The 22,981-nt window shown below is 40.5% G+C and overlaps 1 protein-coding gene across 1 annotated transcript in view; it reads right to left on the reverse strand.

Annotated features, from left to right (window-relative positions):
* The window catches only part of AIG1 (androgen induced 1), a 1,879,081-nt gene that overhangs the window by 407,414 nt on the left and 1,448,686 nt on the right, over nucleotides 1-22,981 (reverse strand). Inside the window, exon 4 of the mRNA XM_078646963.1 lies at nucleotides 9,856-9,971. Within this exon, the coding sequence (XP_078503089.1) occupies nucleotides 9,856-9,971 (116 nt within the window). The remainder of the gene's footprint in view (nucleotides 1-9,855; nucleotides 9,972-22,981) is intronic.

Genomic DNA, 22,981 nt, shown 5'->3' on the forward strand with positions numbered 1-22,981 from the left:
TCCTCTGCATGCTCCGAAAGATCTACAGATAGATCCCCACCGAAACCAGAAGGACGGTCATCCAAGCACTGGTCAGCAGCAGTCTGGATTACGGCAATGCCCTCTACCCAGGAACCATGGCCACACTCCAGAAAGGACTCTAACGCATACAAAACGCCTCCGCGAGCCTCATCCTCAGACTCCCTCGCTAGAGTCACATCACCACCCACCTGAGAGACCGGCACTGGCTCCTGGTCAACAAGAGGATCACCTTCAAGCTCCTCACCCACGCCCACAATGCACTCCACAACGCCGGACCAGCATACCTTAACAAACAACTATCCTTCTACACCCCGAACCGCCAGCTTTGCTCCGCCGACCTCACCCTCGCCACCATCCCACGCATCTGCCGAACGACTACAGGCAGCAGATCATTCTCCCACCTCGCTGCCAAGACATGGAACACCCTCCCCACCCACCTACGACAGACCCAGGACCTGCTGACCTTCAGGAGACTCCTCAAGACCTGGCTGTTCGACCAGGAGCTGCTTCCCCCACCCCTTTAGCACCTTGAGACCCTCATGGATGAGTAGCCCGCTGTACAAATGTCTTGATTGATTGATTTGATTGATATTTGAGGAAATCAGAAAAAAGTAAATTACATTTTGTATGTACAGCATCAAAGGATATAAAAGCATTACTATAGTAGACATCTTTGAGGCAGAAAATACCAGCTTTAATCCATGAATGCCAAAATCTGACATTTCTAGTAAGTTTTATGCGTGGATTATACCATAATGACATATCGTCAGTAATGGACATGGGTGATTGGAAAATTGAATCAAAATCATTTACTATTGGTTTAGTGGATTTTAAAATAAAATGTTGATTTATTGGACATAGTTAACAAAGTAGATAATGGGAACAGTTTTATTAGACTCCTTTCTTTAAAAAGCCATGTAAGGGGATTCATCAAATGAGAATGATTAAACCAAAGAGTACTTTGTTTTAATATAAAAGCTTTATGATAACTAAAAAAGTCTGTTAAACCAAATCCACCATTAAATTTAGGCAATTTTCGTTTTTTATAACCATGACGAAGTGCTTTATTGCTCCAAAGAAATTTAGAAAGGAGTTGATCTACAACTTTGTAAAACTTCATGGGAAAGTGAGTAGGAATCATGGTAAGGGAATAAAAAGAATTTGGTGCTAGAGTGAATTTTTCCCCACCATGAAAGATGAAGTAAGGACCAGTAGGATATTTTATCCTTAATATAACTTAAAATAGAATCACAATTTAATGATATTGTTGTTTTTATAGATGAAGAAAACAAAATGCCATGGTATTTAAATGTATCTCTTTGCCAAATTATTTCTTTCATGGGTAACATATCTGGGGTACAGTAAATATTTAAAGGAAAAAAATCTGTTTTGTTACTATTTAACGTATAACCAGAAATCTTGGAATAAGATGAAAGAATCTCAAATAAAGGGTAAGGGAATGTGGATATAGGATTACTAATAAACAAAAGTACATCATCTGCATATGCTAACATCTTTATAGTAACCTCCTTAATATTAATTCCAGTAATATCAGTACATTTCGTAACGGAAACAAGCAAATGTTCAAACAAGAAAAAATAGGAGCGGGGAGAGAGGACAACCCTGTCTGGTACCTATGAAAAGAGAATATTGGTTTGAAGTTTGGCCATTAATAAATAAACGAGCATTAGGAGTACAGTAAAGAGCAGATATCATACGAGTAAATAAATCACCAAAATTAAATGCTATTAAAATACGAAATGAAAACTGCCAATGAACTTTATCGAAAGCTTTCTCAGCATCCAATGCAAGTAATCCTGAAGGTAAAGATAAAGTGGAACCTTGTTCTATAACATGTAATAAAGTTCTTGTATTATTGCCGGAATATCTATTTCTCATAAATTCAGACTGATCCTGATGATTAATAGAATCTAAAACAGAGGTTAACCTAGTGGCAAGAATTTTAGCACAGAGTTTACAATCTTGATTTATTAAGGAAATAGGACGGTAATTTGACACAAATGTAGGGTCCATATTAGGTTTAGGTAGTACAACAATTAAAGCCTCAGTAGAAGAACCTGTGGTAGCCCCCGTAGAACTAAAAAAAGAAATTGTTTTAAAAAATTACGAATAAGCTGTAACTGAAATTCTATATAAAATTCTGCTGGAATGCCATCTGGTCCTGGGGATTTATTTTGTTTAAGAGACTTATGGCTATTAGAATTTCATCTTCAGTAATGGGCAAATCTAGTTCATTGTTAGTTAATTGGGAAATCTTGGGTAAGCCGCATTTAGATAAAAAAGAGTCAATTAAAGAAGAATCATCAAATTTAGGTTTATTATATCGAGTAGCGTAATAATTAAGAAATTCATTAACGATATCATTTTGCGATAAGGCAATTTTCCCATTGGGGCCATGAATCGAATTTATTTGTGATTTATCTTTTTAAATACATAATAGTTGGCTAAAAGCCGTCCAAATCTGTTAGCATTACAACAAAATGTGGCTTTAGAATTAGAGAGCTAGACACCATCTCTTCTGCTAAGGATCAAACTCATATCAAAGTTTTTGCAATTTCATTCTATATTGAGGGTCATTGGAGGTAATAAAAAATCTCTCACATTTTGCAATTTGCTTATCTAATTCGTTAATTCTTGCATTAGAAGTTGTGTTTTCATGTGCCATGAGAGAAATGGTGGCTCCCCTAATATAGGCTTTAAAAGTGTCCTATCTATTTACCATGGATGTAGAGCCTTCAGGATTGGGATGAAAGTATTCTTGAAGAGCATTTAAGATTTTCTGTTTATTTTGTTCATTAAGAACAATACTAGTATTCATTCGCCATCTGGATTGAGTTTTAACATTTGAAATACATTGTAGAACAATAGAAATTAAGGCATGATCCGAAATAACAATATTACCAATAGTAGGAGTAACCACATCATTAATAAGTTGTCTGGAAATTAATAAATAGTCAAGTCTTGAGTGTGAGTTATGTGGATTAGAGAAAAAGGTAAACATTTTTTTCCGTAGGAAAATGTAATCTCCAAATATCTACCAATTTTGTAGTTTTAAGAAAAGATTTAAAAGTTAAAAATGCTTTAGGAGGTCGAAATTTAGTGAGAGAAGATCTATCTAATAAAGGTTAAAATATGAGGTTGAAATCTCCTCCAACTATAAGAGGAACGTTACCCAACTTGAGTACTTCAGTAGTTAGACTAGACCAAAACTTAGGATCATCAGCAGTTGGACCATAGACTTTAAGTAAAAACATAACTGTATCATGACTTTTAATTTTAGCTATGACATATCTATGTTCTGAATCCGATGATTTACAAAAAATTTGACAATGTAGCCTTTTTGCAAAAATAATAGCAACACTATTTTATTTACCCTTCGCAGGAGAAGATATAATAGTATCAACCCACTTTTTTTTCATATAATCTAAGACTTTGTCTTCAATATGCGTTTCCTGTATGAAGCAAACATCTGCTTTACGGCTTCCTAAATAATCTCAAATTTTTGCACGTTTTACAGGAGGTCGCAAACCCTTGACATTCAAAGAAATTATTTTAACATTATGAACATTAGCCATAGTAAAATAGAGAGAAAGAAAAAACTAAGAAGAGGAGAAACAGTTGAAAAAGAACATAAAGAATAGTAGCTCTAAAAAAAGGTATAAGGAAAGAGAAGGAAAAAAGAGAAAACAAACAAATATAGAAAATACAACAACAATTAAACATTAATAATAGGTTTGAAACACACACACGCTTTACAAGCATGACCAAACTTTTGGAGCCCAGTGTGGAGATGAACAGTAAATTAGTCAGAAATACATATTAAAGCAATGCTCAAGTAGCAGAATCATGCATATCCATAGAATGCTGTGAATGTTGATCCAGGAATAATCTTAAGTCCTCAGGTCGTTGGAAGAACTTTGAAAAATTATCTTCCCAAATTCGCATTGTTGAAGGATCAAAAACACCATATTTGAATCCAAGACTTCTTAACTGAGGAGGAATGTCTGTGAATTCTTTGTGAGCCTTAACAGTATCTTTAGCAAAGTCTTGGTGAATAACATTTTCATTACCATTGACCATCAAGGAGGAAATTTCCAGTGCATTTTGATCAAATGATGGTGACGTAAAACCTTAAAAATCATTTGTCTTAGTTTTGTGTGATGAGGATTACGATGAGATGGAATCCTGTGTGCTTTATCAATTTCAAATTTCTCCGGAAATTTGATGTTTAAAAGACCAGGTATCAAATTCTCCAAGTATAGTTTGAAATTGGAACCTTCAACATCTTCTGGAAACTTAAAAATACGTAAGTTGTATTTCCTGTTACCATTTTCCATATCCAGAAGGAGAGCAGACACAGGAGATATTTTTGCCTCAAATGGTGCAAAGGTATCAATTTTAACTTTGTTGTCTTGGATTTTAATTGAATTTTATGAAACTTTCATTGACATACTAGCCATATATTTGCGCACGTTTCTAATCTCTGACGCTATTGTATCAGTGTTAGCACAAAGTGCTTGAATTTCGTCAAGAATTAAAGCCAAGGAAGGTTCACTAGATTCCACCACTTTAGATTTTATTGGAGTAGGAAGAATATGTTGTTTCCTCTTATTATGAGGTGTTTGCTTTTTTTTACTCTCCATTTTCCAATTATAAAAATCAAGGATGTAGATAAATGTAAAGTGAAAGAAAAGAAGATTATTGCAGAAAAAAATGTGTCTTAAAAATGGGTGGTGCAGCAGCTAAAACAGACTGTGGGAGTGGTTAGGCCAAAGCCAGGCCCTTTTTTGAGCAATAACTCCGCCCCTGATAGGAAAACTGGGCAGTACCTTGAAGCAGAGATCGAAGATGAAGCAGGAGGGAGGAAAACACCTCTTCCAAAGTCATGAAGACCAGAAAAATCACTATAGCAGAAGGTAAAGTCTTCAAGGCACTGCTACTTCATTTAAGAGAAAATTCCTAAAGGAATTGAGCAGTATATCGTCAAAAACCGACTGTTCCGATGCGGAGCTCACCGGGAGGTGGCCATCTTGTTTTCGCACGCTTGCGCGTCTCCCTGGTGCTAGATGTTCAACGGAGCAGCATGAGTACTCCTGAGCAGGGCTCATGTATGTTTACTGAGTTGGTAGTATTATTTTCTGCAGATATGGCATTCTTTCAATCGAAAAGTTCTCAGCGTCTTCACATTTAAGCATAGTGTGTCTCAATGATGGCTTCAGCAGTCACTGCTACTTGACCACAGGAGTGACGTGAGAAGTGTTGATCGCATACCACTCAAGGTGCAACAGCTGTGGTGAGGACACAAAATCTGTACATTTACAGTGGCAACGCAGACTTGATGTGCACTGTAAAGGTACAGGCGCCCTGCAGTACTCCAAAGTGTTTAATTTGGCTTGTCCCTCGCTTGTTAAGAGGATTGCTGTACTTTAAAAGGGACAGCACTGGCAGCTCTGCTCATAGCCGGCAGCACTTCCCACCAGAATTTTACACTGTTTGGTGGCGAAACAAGCACATATAGGTTGCTTGCATTCACGGCACTGTCTGGACTCAGATCTGCGCACACCCCTTGCTTAGTGCACAATTCTTCTTAGAAAGGAGACAGTTCAATGACGATAACACATATAGGATAACGTAAACCAAAGCATGACAGCGATGCTGGGCAGGTGCATGTTGAACTTTGTTTACATGTTTCTTAAAGGGACCTTAATGCAAAGAGAACTAGTTAAGCGCCTTGTTGTGGGACAGCCAAAAATTAAACAAGCAGTGTTTGGGAGGGGTGAGGAGGTGGCGGGAGGCACAGGGAGATTAAATGTAAATGTAAATGTACATGTATTTATATAGCGCAAATCACCGACACGGTATCTAAGCGCTTGCTTAGGGAACCCGTCCTGGTATTCCCCTGTGAGATAACCCCAACAGGGTATCCACAAGGTGAAATCCAGGCATCCCGCCGCGAGGGGCCGTAGTGGAGATTAAGCAAGCTATTGCCCAGAGTCGCAGAGTGTGAACCCGTGAGTCGAGTAGGCACCGGAGCGTGAATTATCGAGTCCGTGGAATTTTGAGCCCAAGACCCGCCGAGGCGGGGAATTGAACCCTGGTCCAGGACCAATCTCAGCTTCCGGGTCTGCTGCCTCTAACCCCTGAGCCACACTTCTCCACCATTAAGTGACACGACTCTTCCAGGTAGACCGCAGTGGAAAAATAAAAACAAGCTGAGACCTTGGAGGGGTGGTGGGGGTGAGCAGCCAGTGTTGTGGGAAGGGTGAGGCGGTGGGGGGACAGCACGGGGAGATTAAGTGATGCAGCGGTCCCGAGCATGGTGAAAAAAAAAAATACAAGCAAAATAAATCTGGGAAGGGTGGTAGAGCCTTCTAAAATCACAGGCACTCTGCAATGATAAAAAGAGTGTGCCTACACAAAGACAAATACAGTAAAGCTAAAGGATAGCCGTAACAGGAAAATACTCCAGGGCAGGAGCAAGATACGAGAGGGCAGAACTTATAAGGAAAACAAACCACATGAAAGCAAGCATTTGCAGGTGATGCTCTCCTTAGCAAATCATCTGGGAGGGGCGTAATGAAAGCCCACATAGCAAATAGAGCATTTCTTTCAGATTAGGAGGAACCTAAAAATTACTAGGAAAAAAAGATAGAGTTGGAAATGTTGTTGCTTACATAGGATTGTTCAACAAATTCCTGTTGAGCAAGGTTTGGCATATAAATTCTGAAAATATAAGCATGGAGGGCAAACTAAAGAATGGCGAAAACATCTTAGAGCGAAGCGAGGCACTCTGAGAGATTATGGGTCAGATCGCAAAACAGCTACTTCTTGTACATGGTTATAACTTGATGCAGCGCTTGCTCCTAAAACCTTTACCATCCTATTATGAATACAGCTTATTAGAGATGGTAATGTGTGACAAGAAAGTTTGTGTAAATTTGTTGTGTGGCATTTTGTTGTGGTACAATGTTATTCTGTTATTGTTCTACTGCATTATTGCAATGCAATTTTGTTGAGTTGTACTTTGATTAAGGTGTTACATTCTAATTTGACTATTTTGTTGTGATATGCCAAGTAATATTTTAGTTTCTATTTACATTGCTTTGTGTATGTTATTTTATTATACTCTGTTGTTTACTTTAGATGTGACAACAAATGCTGCTACATTTCAGGCAAAAGCAGCCCATACCTTGAAATTTCCAATACAAACCAACCACTTATCACTGCCTAAGGTGGTACAATATTGCTGCCTCAAGTCTTCAACTATTTAAGACACAAGTCAACACAAAAGTGTGGCACATAAAGGGCCTGTTTCACAAATTGCTTTTTTTAGTAAGTGAACTAGTACTACTTAGTTACTATGAAACACGATTCACACACCTATGGGTGGAAATCACCACCTCCACCTATCCTGTAATTTCTATGGGGGGATTTCTGCACACATAGGTTTATTACTTTGAAGTAAATGTTAGAGGGAGTGGTTGGAAAATGGGGAATATGTACTACCAAATGGGGGTGGGTATTAGGGAAGAATAAGGAGGGATTTAGGGAGGACTTAGGGGAAGCATGGGGAGGGACATGTTAATGCAAACACCCACCTACTGCAGAGTAAGAACATAGCTATTCACAAACTACACTTCTAAAGTTACTACTACTCTATAGGTGACAAAATATTAGTAAATGTACTCCACCGCAGCACTGGAGTAATTCTAGCACCACACAAGGCCCAAAGGTATTACAACTCACTCATATAAAATAATGGAAATAGAGACTTAGGGCCTAATTACGAGTCTGGCGGCCCAAGGACAATTAGACGTGTGGGTTGCGGCGGTGGAGGTCCAGCCCCCACTGCACTGCAGGTCCGACTGCTCCATTGCGTGTTGGAGAGACAGACTGCCATTGCACCGCCACAGCTGCCGGGGAACCGCAGATTCCTGGCGGTGGCACGGCGGTAAGGGCCTCAGTAATATGCTGGTGGTGCCGCTGCAGCACCGCCATGCATATTACAAGTTTCAGGACTGCCAGCAGTGCATGGAGGTCTTTTCTCAATAAAAAGCCTGGCAGTCCCGACACAAAGGGGGCCCTACAGGGCTCCCTGTTGCCCATGTGCACGAAGATGCATGCAGGGGGCACAACATGTTCCCCCTTGTGTGCATGCACACCAGTTCCTGCACAACATGAACGTTACAGTCCATGCTGTGCAGGAACATTGTGTGGCGTTTACATTGTGGTGCTTTTGTCAAAGGCACAGCCGCCACTGAAACAGGCACTGACCCGAGACCGCCACGCCTCCAGACCACTTATAAATTGTAATCTGGCAGGTGGGCGCTGGTGAGTCTCAGCGATGTGGGAGCATGGCATTGGCGGCCCGCCTGCGCCTGCACCCCCAAAACCCATAATCAGGCCCTTAATCGGTAATAGTAAATAGTGTTAAAATGATTATATTATTTTGAGGTTGTATATCAATTATACAAAATTAATAACTACACATTAAAAAACAATAATTACCTTATTGCAATAAATAAAACAAACGTTTAAACTTTTGTTAAAATGTAAAGTATAATTAACATTAAAGAAACAACATTTTTAAATAAATGTACAAACATTAATTGAAAATAAAATTTCCAGGTATGATGTTTCTATTTTATTTTGATTAAAAATTTATATTTTTACAGTAAAGTAATGTATTTACATTATTTAGTATATTAGTTACTTTTAAGAGGTAATGTGCTCCAACATTTGATTTAAATAGTTCAGGGGTAAACTTTTTTATTTTAATTTATCTTACATTTATATTTTACAATAAAATTAACTAAACATTAAAAAGATATATATTAAAGTTGAATAATTTTCCATATTCATTCCTATAGCGAGATCTCCATCTCCACCATGGTGGTGGAGATCTCCAACACAGTGACGGAACTATACCACAGTGGCGGAGATTTCCTTCCCAGTGGTATAGATCTCCACCGTAGAGGCCGACATCTCTGCCTACTTGTGAAAAGTTACAAGTAGCAACATTACACATGCAAATGTGGCTCCAGCCCCCAGTTTCAGGGAATGAATACATGTAAGTCCACTCTTTGGGGGTAAATTTACACTCTGAAATGGTCATTACATTTACACCACAGTGTACGAGTAAATTTACATGTCTAGATTCCCTAACATATAAATTTACCTGGTTGGGTACCAGGGCGCCACTGGTAGCTCAGTGGCTGAGAGACATAATTAAATTGGGGGGTGGTGGAGGAACATCACATGCACCTGTCACACACTGATGAGAGGTGGCGGGAGAGATAATGGCCTGGGGACAACTACTTGATAAGTTCAATGACGTTGGAGACTCAAGTTCTGATACCAGCTCAGAGGATGAGGGGTAACTTTCTTGACCGGACTGTACATTCATGTGTGTATATGGTGATCACGTGTGCATATACTGCAGCTATTGACTGAAGCGTGGCTTATTAGCTTGGTTCATGGTATAATGTGCACATATCATTGTATTGCCTTCTTTGCCAATGCATAACTTGACATGTATGGTGTAACCCACCCCGGCAAAAGTCTGTACCTCTTGATATCTGATAGTAGTTAATATGAAACTGAAACTCTTGCACTGAATGGTTGTTCTTTGTTTCTATTTGAAAAACCAATAAAACACAATTGTAAAAACGTGTCAATTTACCTTTGTGAGTAGGCCCATGACATTTTAACTTAGCACTGCCAATGCTCACTTTGTATGATCTGCCCATGTATCCTCAATTCATGAGCGCACCACCTGACAGAATATGAAAACACAGCCTGCACAGTCCTTACCACAGTATGTAGGCAACGGAGAATGTGCACACTGCAGCCAGTCCGCAGCTCCGGCTCGGATACTGATGGTGAGTTGTTCTCATCTCTATTAATATGAAAGGCAACACCGTTGTATGCTGTGAATGAAAAGAGGCACAGAAGAAAAAAAGTTTAATGATATAAACCTGCTTTTATCCTTCAGATCTAAGGAGGTATTGTAAGGAACTGCATGAATGGAACAGAGGTGCACAAGTCAGAGAATTTAAAACAAGAGGCAAGCCAGAGCCACGCCAGGGGTTTGCCTTGACTGTAAGAGACAATGCACATGCTGAGTCCGCAAAACCAGTCCTGCTAGTATAGATCGGGATGGTAGTGGGGTGGAGTTGGAGGGGTGCAAGGGGCGTGAGGGGGGCAGCAGCAGACGGAACCATGGGCAGAAGTGTGCATGCTATGACCAGATAGTGCCCCTGACACTATGGTAGTAGAGGTAGTTACAGTCAGTAACGTCACCCTCCTGACTATGCCCCTACCCTACCTGCTTTATACACCAGCTTAGCTCACCCTGTTCCATGACACATCTTTTTGCCCCTGCTCTCTCTCTCCTCTTTCACACAGCGCATTACGCCAAATTTCCTCTACTTTCTCTCTGATGTTTCCTTCACCAGGCTGTCAGCTGTATCCCCCTCTTCCCAGCCATTGTTCTTCTTCCTCTTCCCTGTCTCTCTTACTCCACAATGCACTCATTCTTCTCCATTCTCTCTCCCCTCTTATTCTCACTTACACCATGTGCTAGTTGTTATGTCGTGCAGGCGCACACTGGGCCAGGGAGGTGACGGACAGGGGCACTGGAGATACACTTAGGCCCTGTTAAATAAGGACACGGACACACTCGTTCTCTGCTTCTATCGTCTTCCACGCCGTCGCCCAACTGGCGTACGTGCGTGCGTAGACGCTATTTATTTAACTCAGGTCACGTGAGCGTGACGTGTTCAGCCGGTTACTCCACCGACTAGAACACCACACTAGTGTCAGTCACTCATGCACAGCTTGGCTAATTTCTGGCTCAAAGGTCTAAGATGACCTCAGGAGCCGAAACCAATTATTTGGCTGAAGTCAGGCTCAAGACTTCACTGGACAGCCCAACTCTAGAGGAGGACAATATCAAAAACAAAATGAACATACAGTTCGAATTTTGTGCACCACAAAAAAAGTTAATGTACACCTCACTCCCCCCAGCCACAGAACCTCTTTTTTACCAGCTACAAAAAGCAATCCTAGCCTAAAGCAGCCTCTGAGCTCATTTACAGAGCGCTGTGTCACATAGCAGGACCAACATAAACAAAGGAGCCTGTTGCAACCATGTAGGGAAGATGCACCAAAAATATTAGGACACTTGCCCTGGATCACACAGTCTATGGCCCAGATAAGCAGCTGGGATTAGAACCCAGTTTTGAGAGATGCAAAACAAGGAAATAAGAGCCCGGTGTGCAAAGGGGTTTTGTGGTTGCAGACCCTTCGATTATCTAAATTGGAGGGTTTGCAAGTGCTAAACTCATTTTCTAATGTACTAAACACATTTTGTGATTGAAAAAAGTTTGTCTGTGTCACTAAATGGGCTTAGAAATGATTAATGTCGAAATTTGCAAGGAGAATGCTTCAGGCGTCCCTTCCAAATTGTGAATCGGTAACCTGTGTATTAACGGTTTGCAACTGTAAATCCAGTTGCAAACACTGACATGTCACCGACTACCAAGTTGGTGTCATAACTGAGTTGCACAGGGAAGGGTCTCCTTACTTTCGGTTACCCCTTTGAGAATCTTGGGGGCAGCTCCATTTCCTTCAATAAACTTGTGCTGCTTTAATACAAATTTTCATTTTGAAATACTTTCATAGAAAAGGAGGTCTGCTTTCTCTTACAGGCCATCATCCCTTTGAAAAGTATAAATTGGAGGGAGTTGCAATATGCAACCTGCCTAATTAATATTATTTAGGCAAGTAGTTCTGTGACCCTCTATGATTCCTCATTTTGCGCACCAGACAATTCGTGCATAGATCAGTTTGGAAAATAAATTCCTGGTTGCAAAAAGTTAGTGCACAATTTGCGACCACATTTGCGAGCAGGGCAATGATGCATCTGTCCCAAAGCCGCTAGGACAAATCATATCCCCTGAGAGCAGGCACATCACCATGCCCAAAAATGATGAAGCCAATGGCCATTGTAGGGTGGGCATTACTGAACTCAAAAGTGCAACACGGCAGGTTGCATTACACTGGGCATCCAAAAACGCCACTCAATCTCAAAGGAAACACAGAACGCCGTAGCCTTGATTTTCAGGTGGTGTATATTGCACATCAAACATGCGCAGGACTATTACTTGCATTGCTTAAAGAACGCAATTCATCAATCCATGCAGCAATTTCTATACTTTAGCTAAAGCACCCTAGCACAACGTCACACATGAAGATCCCTGATGAAGTCAAAGGTTGATTAACCATGTGACGAAACACGTGTTGGCTAAGAGCTTTGAAGACAAAGGAATACAAAGAAAAGAAGAAATGCTAACTTTAGACTGACTTTTGAAAATTCTTTTGGACACAGAGGGTTGCTCGGGAGATCTTTTCATTACAAATTGAATCTATTTAACTATGCAAGCTCACAAAGAATCTGAAATCAACTCTCCAGTGACATCATCACTTTAGAAATACAAATAGTCTCAAAGGGCGCTAAGGTATTCATAACAATGAAACAAAGATGTTCTAATTTAGAAAACCTACCAAAAACACCCACTTAAAATATGTGCAGCTATAGATGCAGGTTATGCAGCCTGACTATCTCCAATAACATAATAAACTGTATCATGTAAAATAACAAAAGTGATTTTGAGCCTGTGGGGTTAAATGCCAAATAAATAAATCAATACCATATGTAAGTCGCAAAGCTGCAAGAAATAGTCTGGAGACGCAGCAAATACCGTCACTTCCACAGCAAATTATCATAAGTCAGAAAGCAAAGTGTTATTGTCAGTAATATTCTGCTTAAACTTGGAGAGTACTACACTGTTGAGTTTTTCATTATGAGCCAAGATAACATTTCCTAAGGGGTTTTAGAGAAAGGTTAAACAACAATTTTGCCCTAGCTAGGCAAAACAGTAAATACTGACTTAGTGTTAAAGTATTTTAATGATATTTTGTTCTGCTTTAGTAAATGCCATAGTCAGCAGAATGGCTGAATTGGAAACATAGCTTTACCGTTGATCTTTCTGGGCTCCAAGGGCGTAGCATAGTCAGTGAGAATTCCCAATTAAAAAAGCAGTGGGGTGCAGGGTAGAGGTGAAATGACCAAGGCTCAGGATGGCCTGTTTCCATGAGGAACAAGGTCAGTATTGGATTGCATTAGGTGGGCCTGTGTCTAGAGTGGGCCAGTGGGCGAAAAACAATCACTACCCGGAGAGACTGCCACTGGTTAGACTATCTGCAAGCTTTCACACCATCACCTTTTGAGTGTTTGATTGCCAATAGTATGCCCGAAAACCTGTTACTGGTGTAGCTTTTCAAGCCTTCCACTGCCAATGTTTGTGAATTTCCAAAAGTAGTATATTTGCACCCAATCAAGGAGTATGCCTATCAATGCAGATTTACAATTTTTTTGCTAAACCCCTCACTAAAACACTTTCAATGTTAGCTCCAAAAAATGAACAAGTTAAAAGCTTTTAGAGAAATGTGAACATCAAGAGAAATTGACACAGACATAGCAAACCTGACTCAGGACCCCCAGATCCAACAAACAAGCCAAGAATGCCTTTGGGGGATGCCACACCACAAACAACCCTATACAGCTATTCCTCAGCACATACAGCCTGGACCTGGTAGTTCTCCATGAAAACTCATGGCAACAGTCATGTACAACACAAAGGCCTGGAGTATCTGCCCTAGGATCACTTATTTTAAATATATTTTCACTGCACACACTCTTCTTCTTCTCAGCTATGAAGAAGTCTTGATGGTAGATCAGTCGAATTTGTGCATATAGTGGTTCCAATCCTCACCTTTTACGCAACATTTAATGAAGTGACTGATACCCAATGTACCAAGTCCAAGTTGCAATTAGAGAGAGGTTGGCGCACCAGCAAATTAATATTAGGGTGAGCTGAGTCAGAGGCAGAGTCTACCAAGGGTCTGGCTTGGCTCTAAGAGTCCATGCACGAGCCAAGCCATGAACACATTTGCCCTGTATATTGTGCAACAAACAAAATGTACAAATATGATACAGTCTCTTTAAAATTCAAAAAGGTGTATTCCTTTAACATGCTGAAGCATTTCACCATAGTACATCAAATTATATCACTCCATAGGCGCACATTTATTAAAAGTAATAGTTGATCACGTGTCCTCTACTTGGAAAAACAAACTAGCAAAGAACGAATCGTTTTACGCCTTGCAATGCAGAAAAAAACTAAAAGTGAAATGTTTCAAAGGCTTGCAAATAAATTTAAAGAACAAATCACTTATCCCGTAGGCCCCTGTTGGGAGTGCTGCTCTCAGGCAGTCGTGTCTGTTGCACTTTTCAATATTCGCTTGCTGCCATCACTTTTTTGTCCACTCTGCTATTTCAGAAGGGGAGAAACCAGATGCAGACCAGTCTTGGTCCTGCTTCAAAAAGAATAGTTGTGTTCAAACTGCCTGGTCAAGTCCCTTCCGAAGGGATTCACAAGCAACTCTACTGGCCTTGTTGAGCCTCATCAGTGAGATGCCGCTTGGCTTCAATGGCTCAATTCTTTTCAAATTATACACAGTTGATTAATTAACCAATGCTTTGAATTGGGCATTCCAAACTGCCTTTGTTTACCAGATTTAACTTTCTTATCCCCACAAGAAATATCAAAATCCTATTTTTGATTGTGAAAAAACTAGAGCCTTGATTACAACTCAGGTGGAGTGGTATTCCCAGGTGGAATACTGTTCTCTCGGATCACATAAGGCCCAGTGTTGCTGCACCCAGATTTTCCAGCTCCGTGAATACCACTGGCTGGAAAACCTAGCTGGCAAAATCAATTCAGGCATGGGGCGCAAGTGCAGCACAGCCACAGGCTTTGCTCGCATTCCAACCTATGTCTAAATTACGGGTAGCGCATGTAGTGCTCCCATTTGCCCGGCCACATCCTCCCCTTCCTTTTGCCACCCTAATCCCACAAATCCTGAAAGGCTGCTCCGAACCCAATTCCGACCTGGTGTTAAATGAGAGTGTTCGTCTCCATAGAATTGGGAATTCTGTATGGAATGTTTCTGACCCAAAAAAATTATTTAAATAAAGAGATATTGGCTTCCATTGTAAATTTGAACTGCACTGTATCGCCGCAACTACATCACACTACTCATAATCAGAGCCTTGGTGGAAGAAAATGACCCTAGACTGCAGCAATGAATGTATGACGGGTATTATTTTGGCAATGTATATGACACAAGAGAAAGAAATGTATCATTTTAGTTCAGAAGGGCATGTGTTACTGCTGGATATCTGAGTTAAGAAGTTATAGGTGTTGTTCTCAGGAGACACCTGAATTGATAGTCACTCCCAGGCAAATGTGCTCAAAGACATTTTTCAAGGACCCTGCTTCCATGGACCATGATTTTCGTGGCCTTACTCTGCTTGTCCAAAAACATAACTTTAGGCTTAGTGTTATGTATAGCTGTCTTGTTTCTTAGTGCATAATTCCCCAGGACATCTTCTGCCTATTTAAGTCCAATTGTGATTTGTGAAAAATATTACATTGTTACCAGTATTGGTCAGAGAAAGTAATGGATCCTCTTAAAGCCTAGGTGGGTGACAGTCTGTCTGACAAACCCCATATAAACAGAGAGAATAGCACGGATGTAAATACCAAGGTACACATGGACCCAAATATTTTATTTTGCAATGTAGCATGAACAAGGCAAAGAGCCATTAAAAGAAAAAAATAAAGCTAAACAAAGCAGATTAAACAAAAAACACTATAAGGAAATTATTTTTAAATAACCAACTGGCTTGAATAACAGAACAATGCCAAGTTCACATGCTAGAAGTGGTTAAAATCTTCTGTAAAACATATTGATTAGGATATCAGAACAATGTCATGGATTGATAGAAATGATAGTCCTAGTATTAGATGAGGTGGCCTGGAGCGAGGTGACAGAGAGAGAGGTCCAGAGTTTAAGACCCCTGTGAAGGACTGTAGCAGGGTGTGTTGCCTTTTGAGGTACAAACGTGTATTACAAATAATCTGTTTGCCAACATCTGAAGGGAACCTAATTTACGAAGTATCTCATACCTCATAGTCAATGCCTAGCTTGTGGCTTGCAAAAATCAATCCAATTATATTTTCTTTCACAAAAAACAAGAGATTGTTCTTTCACTTTCTTACAGGAGGTGGAAGAAAGTAATCATGGCACTGTAAAGCTTTGTTAGTTCATGGATGAGGATAAATATCTTTTAAAGGGCAGACTAACAAATTTGTGATCGCACAAATTATCCCCTAAATGTATCCAGGCATGTGGAGCTAAATCATGTAAAGCAAAATCTGTGTGGCTGATGATCCTTTTCAACTCTTCTGTCAGAAAGCTTAAGCTAGCCTAGAGTTTTTGCAGTGGCATACAAATCTGACATCTCAAGAAGATTATTTATTGCACAGGAAAATTAAAACCTTCAATTATGTTATAAAGCAAATCATAGACAACAACTGACCAAGCCACATATGTTTGGCGTACCTAGGATATGCCATAGCAGCGGAGCCAATGATTCAACCTATAATCATCCTGTATGTCATCAAGGTCCAGAACTAACACATGACTGACTTTAGTCTGAAAAGCTGAAATCTCTGCTTAGGAGAACTGCCAAAAGTGGCAAGCCGGAGCCTGTTGTTATCTGATAAGCAGTATGTAGGACAAGGGCATTCTCCTCACTAGCATTAAACTTTTATCTTTCTTTTCTTTATAAATGTAGTACATTTTCTACAGTTAACTCTGTTGAAACAGAAAATTCACTTAGCTGAGTGAAATCACGATATAGGATATAGAGGTGTGTCGTACAAGTGAATAGTCTTGGTGCAACGATGACATTTTTAGGTTACTTTCAACAATAATCCTTTATGGGTTCCGGAGTGGCGTGCTACTGGCCAGAAAAGCGATTTAACACCCATTAGGGGTAACAAGTGCTATATGAATACACATCTTTCTTCCCCTTTTATCCCTCCGCTATCCTTCTCACTCCAAGTAACTGACTAATATCCACCACTGAAATAACTTCATATTTCACCATATTAATTCACCACTAATCCTTTGTAGGCTTCCTGAAAAGCGTGCGTCAACAAGCGCAACATAAATACAAACCTTTGTCCTCCTCTATCTTTCTGCTATCATTCAAAATCCAAATAACTGACTAACCTATCCACCACTTAAAATGTACTTGCATGTTTCACTATTCAAATTCAACACTAATCCTCTATGGGTCCAGGAGTAGCGTGCTACTTGCCGAAAAAGCGCTTCGACGCTCGTAAGCGCTATATAAATGCAATTACAATACAATACAATACAATATAGGACCTACTGTTAAGGGCAACAAAAAAAAGGTGTATCTTAATTAATGAGGTGACATATTCTTAGGTGACTATTTTTAGGCTCCCTCAGTTTCAATGTTTTCCTGCATGGCTGTACAATTTGCTGTAATGCATGGAGACTTTCCATTGAAATTCTTGCCACTGTCTGCACTCTTTTTACAAAAAATGTTGCAAAGGAATGCATTGGATATTTTTTCTTTGATCTGTTCAGAAGTTCTTTTTTTATCAAAACTGCAAGCCTCTGATTAGCAAGACGAAACTATATCAGAGGATGTTTTGTAAAATAGCATTTGAATCTTTTTTTATTTATTGAATATAATATAGTATCATTTGTATCAAATGGCTTGATCAAACAATATATTTGTATAATTATCAAATCAAATGTGATGAGTGTAATAAATCTCAAGTAGCAAATAGTTTTCTCTTAGAAGCTCAATGTAGGCAATTCCAAACATTTGTAAAAAACACTTTTTTCCAGACCTGATTTTGGTACACCGAGAGATTTCCTATACTTCGGGATGAGCCTGAGTGAGCCATGCGCTGTCGCTTGCCAGACACTACTGTTTACAAAAAAGGCCTTGAAGCCCGCCAATTGCATACCATTTTTTGGCTTCACTGGCACTCCTTTTGCTGCCTCCTAATTGGCCTGTGCGTGCCAGACATCACTTCCTGGTGCAAGGAACACGCACAGATTGTTTCCTCCTGATTAATGTCCGTCTGGTGCTTGGGCTGTGATTGTGACACTATTTCTTTTTTCCTTCCTTTGCTTCTTCAGTTCTTCCACCCACCCCTTTACTGTAGTGCTGCCCCATCCCCTTTACTGTCGTCGTTGCTGACTTTAACATCACCCCCTCTCCCCAGCCTGTCCTGCACGTCATAGCATGAACTTTAACTGAAGCCATTGTTTACAATCCTTTTTTAAATTGAAAATAGTAAAAAAAAAAACACTCGTAAAATACACAGAGATAAATATTGTCACCTTGTGTTGGAAATAAATACAAAAGTTTAAGGGAAATTGTTATTTATTAGTCTCCCATCGTTTTAAAGTCCCTGTACAGCCAGATTCGTGGAAAGATCTTTGAGCAGCAACATGTGCTGGCATGCATGCCCTACAGAATCAAAGTAAGTACTTTTATATCTTCAGACTAATTCCCCCCTTCCTTCTGACACGCAGGTAGAAGTGCAGAGCCAATTTTCCAGGACCTGCAGGAATTTCTCAGTTTTTGTAGATGCAGACTAGTTTTCAAATCCTTCACCTTGATTCTAAGTAGACTCTTTGCACAGCCCATGTATATTTTTAAGCAATAGCCACATAAAACATCAAAGCTGCTCCTCAAGAATCCAGATAAATGTCATCAACATAGGGCATCCATTTCAAACCTTTGCACAAACTCTGCCCTGTATTTAGTATAGCCTGGTCTCCTGTACAGCTCTACCAAGTACCACGCATCAGGTGTTAGACTAACACATTTTAGTGCTGGTCTTCGCATCACCGGACTAATATAATAGATACTGTTGAATAAAAGAAGCCCGGGCAAGCTTTGGCACTTGTTGTGCATTGCTGCTCTGTCTACCTCAGACAAGTGTTCGCTTTTTAGCCTGGCATCCTGGGCTCAGGGGTTGCCATGGTGTTCTCGAGTCTTCATGGTGATACATTGTTGCTGGAGGAAACAGTAAATCTGTTCTTTGATGGTCTCTCATTTTAGGAGACAGATGACAGAGAGCAAGAGAGAGATGGAGAGGGATTGGGCTTAACAAAAACAACAGCAAGTACAGGGCCCAGGTTCACATGGTTCTGTGTCTTATGTTGTTTTCTGTTGCACCGCTGGAGGTCACTGGTAGAACGTGCAGCTCAAGTGAGCTACTGTTGAAACCAGACCCATGGACATTGACTCACTAGTCAAAGCTGGCAGCAGACGCTGGTGAGCGAAGCGCAGGAGTTTTATAGGCACCATGGAGACGAGTCACTAGCTCTTTCCGCTCTCTGCTCTACTGACCCTCCCCGCAGATTTTACTGGCCTTAGCCTACGTCAACTTCACAGCCTGTCTGCTGCTGCAGCAGCCTGGTGCTCCCCCATCCAGCCCGCCCAAAGTTGTTGGGAGACACTCTCAAGACAAGAGCTCAGCCTGGCACACACTCCCCAGGCACTTCTGGACTACAAGCCTAGTGAGGTTAGTCCCACACACTCTCTCTGTCTGTACTGAAGTTTGCTTGTCTTATCTCTGCAGCATGTGCATTAACCTAATAGGCCGCTCTTCCAATTAGTTACACTGATAACCAGAAGCATGTTTTTTAGGTCTCGCGACCTGTCAATGCGCATGTGCATTGAGCGGAGCGAAACTATAGGGGCTTGAACAGACTTTAACTAACTGGCGATTTGATGCTGTGCCCGTGCGCTTTTAGGTCAATGCGCAAGCGCATTGACCTAAAATGCGCGTGCACTGCATCAAATCGCCAGCCATCTGTTCCCGAGCAGCTCTTCCCGCTCCGCCCCACAAGCTTCCCCCAGCGTGCGCTCTGCCTGAGCCGCACTCCTCCCACACCTTTGAAGTGAAGCTTAGCTTCACTTCAAAGGCCCCTGCTGCTTCACACCCTCATGCCGCTCTCCCCGCTCCGCCCCCTCCCCTGCCCGCCGTGTCACATTTCTCCTCCCCCCTCCCCACAGCAATGCCCTCCGTCTTGTTTAGATTTCCCATCTCGAGTTTCAATCTCCAGCGTGGCAACATTAGAGCAGTGTTTTAGTGAGTATATTTTTCTAGCATTTTGCCACACATTAGGTTATTATTATTTGTAATCGCTAATGCTAACATTGGGGCTCTATCTCCATTGACTTAGATTCATTACCGCTATCGGTTGGAAATATAGTAACAGGCTATTCCTTCACTTCCGGTTTGAGTAAGTGTGTTACAGATCGCCTGCATCATGACACGCTATGTTTAGAGCGCACGGTGCTACACGTTGGTTTTACTGTGTCACTGTTTTTCCGAATACAGTTGCATTTTCACTCCACCCTTTGCAATATAACACACGGGCATGGTTTGTGCCCACTTTATTTTATTTAATTTCACTCAATATACAGTGTTTACTCTTTTCACAAGTTTTCTGTGCACTTTCACTAAACTAACACACGGTGTCTTTCTTTACTACTGTTATGAATTGACTTTTAGCTGGTACATCCGGTGTTATCTTTGACTCTTTTGTTTTGATTCAGCTATTGCCATTATAAATTACAATAACTTTAATTTAAGAATTAATTATAAAAAAATGTAAAACCCATTTTGATTTGTAATATCAATACATCGAAGTCACGTTAATACAACACATATTGCATTACAAATGCTATAGGTGTCACATTTGTGAAAGTTAAAACTATTGGCATTGTAAATGACAAAGCTATTAAATTCGCTATTTTCAAAACCAACACATAAATAAAAAATGTGTCATTTACAATACCAATAGCTCAAAATTTCCTAATGCGAGACCTATTGCATTGCAAATGCTTGTCTTTATATTTCAGATGCACAATTCCACACAGAAAATACATGTCTGGTACACACAGCGAAGTTGCCAGGCTTGCAACAAGAAAGATTCAATTTTTTATGTGTAAAAAAAAATGAGATTTCGGAAATGCATTAAGAAACCAGAAAGATGATAAAAGGACCACTTGTCTACCCTTTGAATTAACATCCTACTTGTACCTTACAGTTCATCTTTAATGTTTGTAAATGGTGTGTGCTTTTACTCGCGAGTAAATGTCACTTTTAAGTGTCACACATTTGGTCACTTAATGTCAGTCATAAGTGCTCTAAAATCGTGGAAATGTCACACATAAGCAATCTTAAAACATGGCAGCTATGTTTGTAACATGTATAGCTAGTTTTTGACAAAACATTTAGTGTTGCCTCTTTTCTTTTACTAAAGCCAACACACAGAAACGACTATAATTTTGGCATACATACAACAGGAGCAATACAGTGGCCATGCTCACGGTTGTATGTCAAAACATTTAACAGAAAAATATTAGGAACCAAGATATCAAGGCCTAAATATCATGGACTAAAATAGTGAGAGGATAAGTGTATGTCGGTAAGTATAGATTTACAGGATTTTTGGAATTCACAACGATAAGTTCTTTTGTGAATACCACAAAGTAGTAAACTTAGACTTAAGTCTAAGTTTACCTCTGTGAATCGGACTTACAGTTCTTTACTCCATATTTACATACCTTGAAGATAGATATATCAAGGTACATATATGGCAAGGTAAGTATAGCACGCCTATACTTACCTGTATATATTTACCTTCACAATAGATTTGCTCTCGGATATTTTTTGGCTCACATTATTTTCTATTCGAAGTTTTGATGAAATACTCGAAAACAACTCCACACCTGCCAGAGCAGCACATTTGCTGACTTCCAGAAAAAAAGCATCTCTCAATATGCAAATTGTCAATATATTATATCATATAGCACAGCAAAACCAATCACTGCAGCACGGGCACCAGCTTTTATAAAAAAAATCAACAAAAAAAACCTGACACCATTTTTTCCTACCACTGCTCCGCTTTTACATGTTTGCTGGAAGACTGATTCACAGCAAATATAATGGCTTCCAGGAAACAGCAGTTTCCAACTTTTGCATCCATGGTGAAGTTTAGACTTTCACTGGCATTTGGTGAGGGGTGCAGAGGTGGCTCCCCTTTCCCTTTGCCACACTAATCACCCCTATCCCGAACGCCTGCTCTGAAATCAGTTCAGACCTAGTGGTAAATAAGAGTGTTGCAGGCGGGTCTGCTTTGCTCACAGAGGAGCAGAGGGGAAGAGTGGTGGGTACACTGTAAGTGCGCCTGGCGATTTGGCCAGCCATCTTGGGCCGGCCAAACAGCCATGCGCACTTTGCTTGCAATACAGTCTGGGTCGAGAACTTGCCCAGGCTCCCACTGCAGGCTCCCACTGCCTTTCTGAGCGCCGAACCATGGTGCTCAGACCAATCACAACGCTTTATTGCAGCATTGTGAGTTGATTAGTGGACCCTGTGTGCTTGCTGCTTCCATTCCAGCTGGGAGAGACAACGGAGGAGAGACACAGTTAGGTAAGTGTATTTCTTTTTTTCTTCTCTCCCCTTCACCCCGCCGCCCCCAATCCGTGCCAGCCGCTGCTGGAGGGGTGTCTCCCAGATGTGCATCCATAACAAAAAGTGAGCTCTTCATTTGCTCCAGGAGTCGGTGTCTTCATTATCCACATTTTTAACAGGTGAAACTCAAAACCTCTTGTACATGGGCATCACTAGTTCAGAGAGGGGTTTCTACTGCAGCTCTTTACATCAAGGAAGTGAGACTGCCTAGCTCTTCTCCTGCTCTCATAATGCAGATGAGACTCACAGCTCTTAGAGAGGGATTTATCAAACATCTTCATTCATATTTTAAGATGAGAGCCTCCACTCTTGGAAAATTGGCTTTTCTCAAATGTGATATAAATGTTGGTGAGAATTATCAAATCATGAATAAGGCTGCCTCTTTTCCATTTTTACTGATTTTTACAGATACATACAGACAA

Source organism: Lissotriton helveticus, chromosome 6, assembly GCF_964261635.1.
Source record: "Lissotriton helveticus chromosome 6, aLisHel1.1, whole genome shotgun sequence".
NCBI lineage: Eukaryota > Metazoa > Chordata > Amphibia > Caudata > Salamandridae > Lissotriton > Lissotriton helveticus.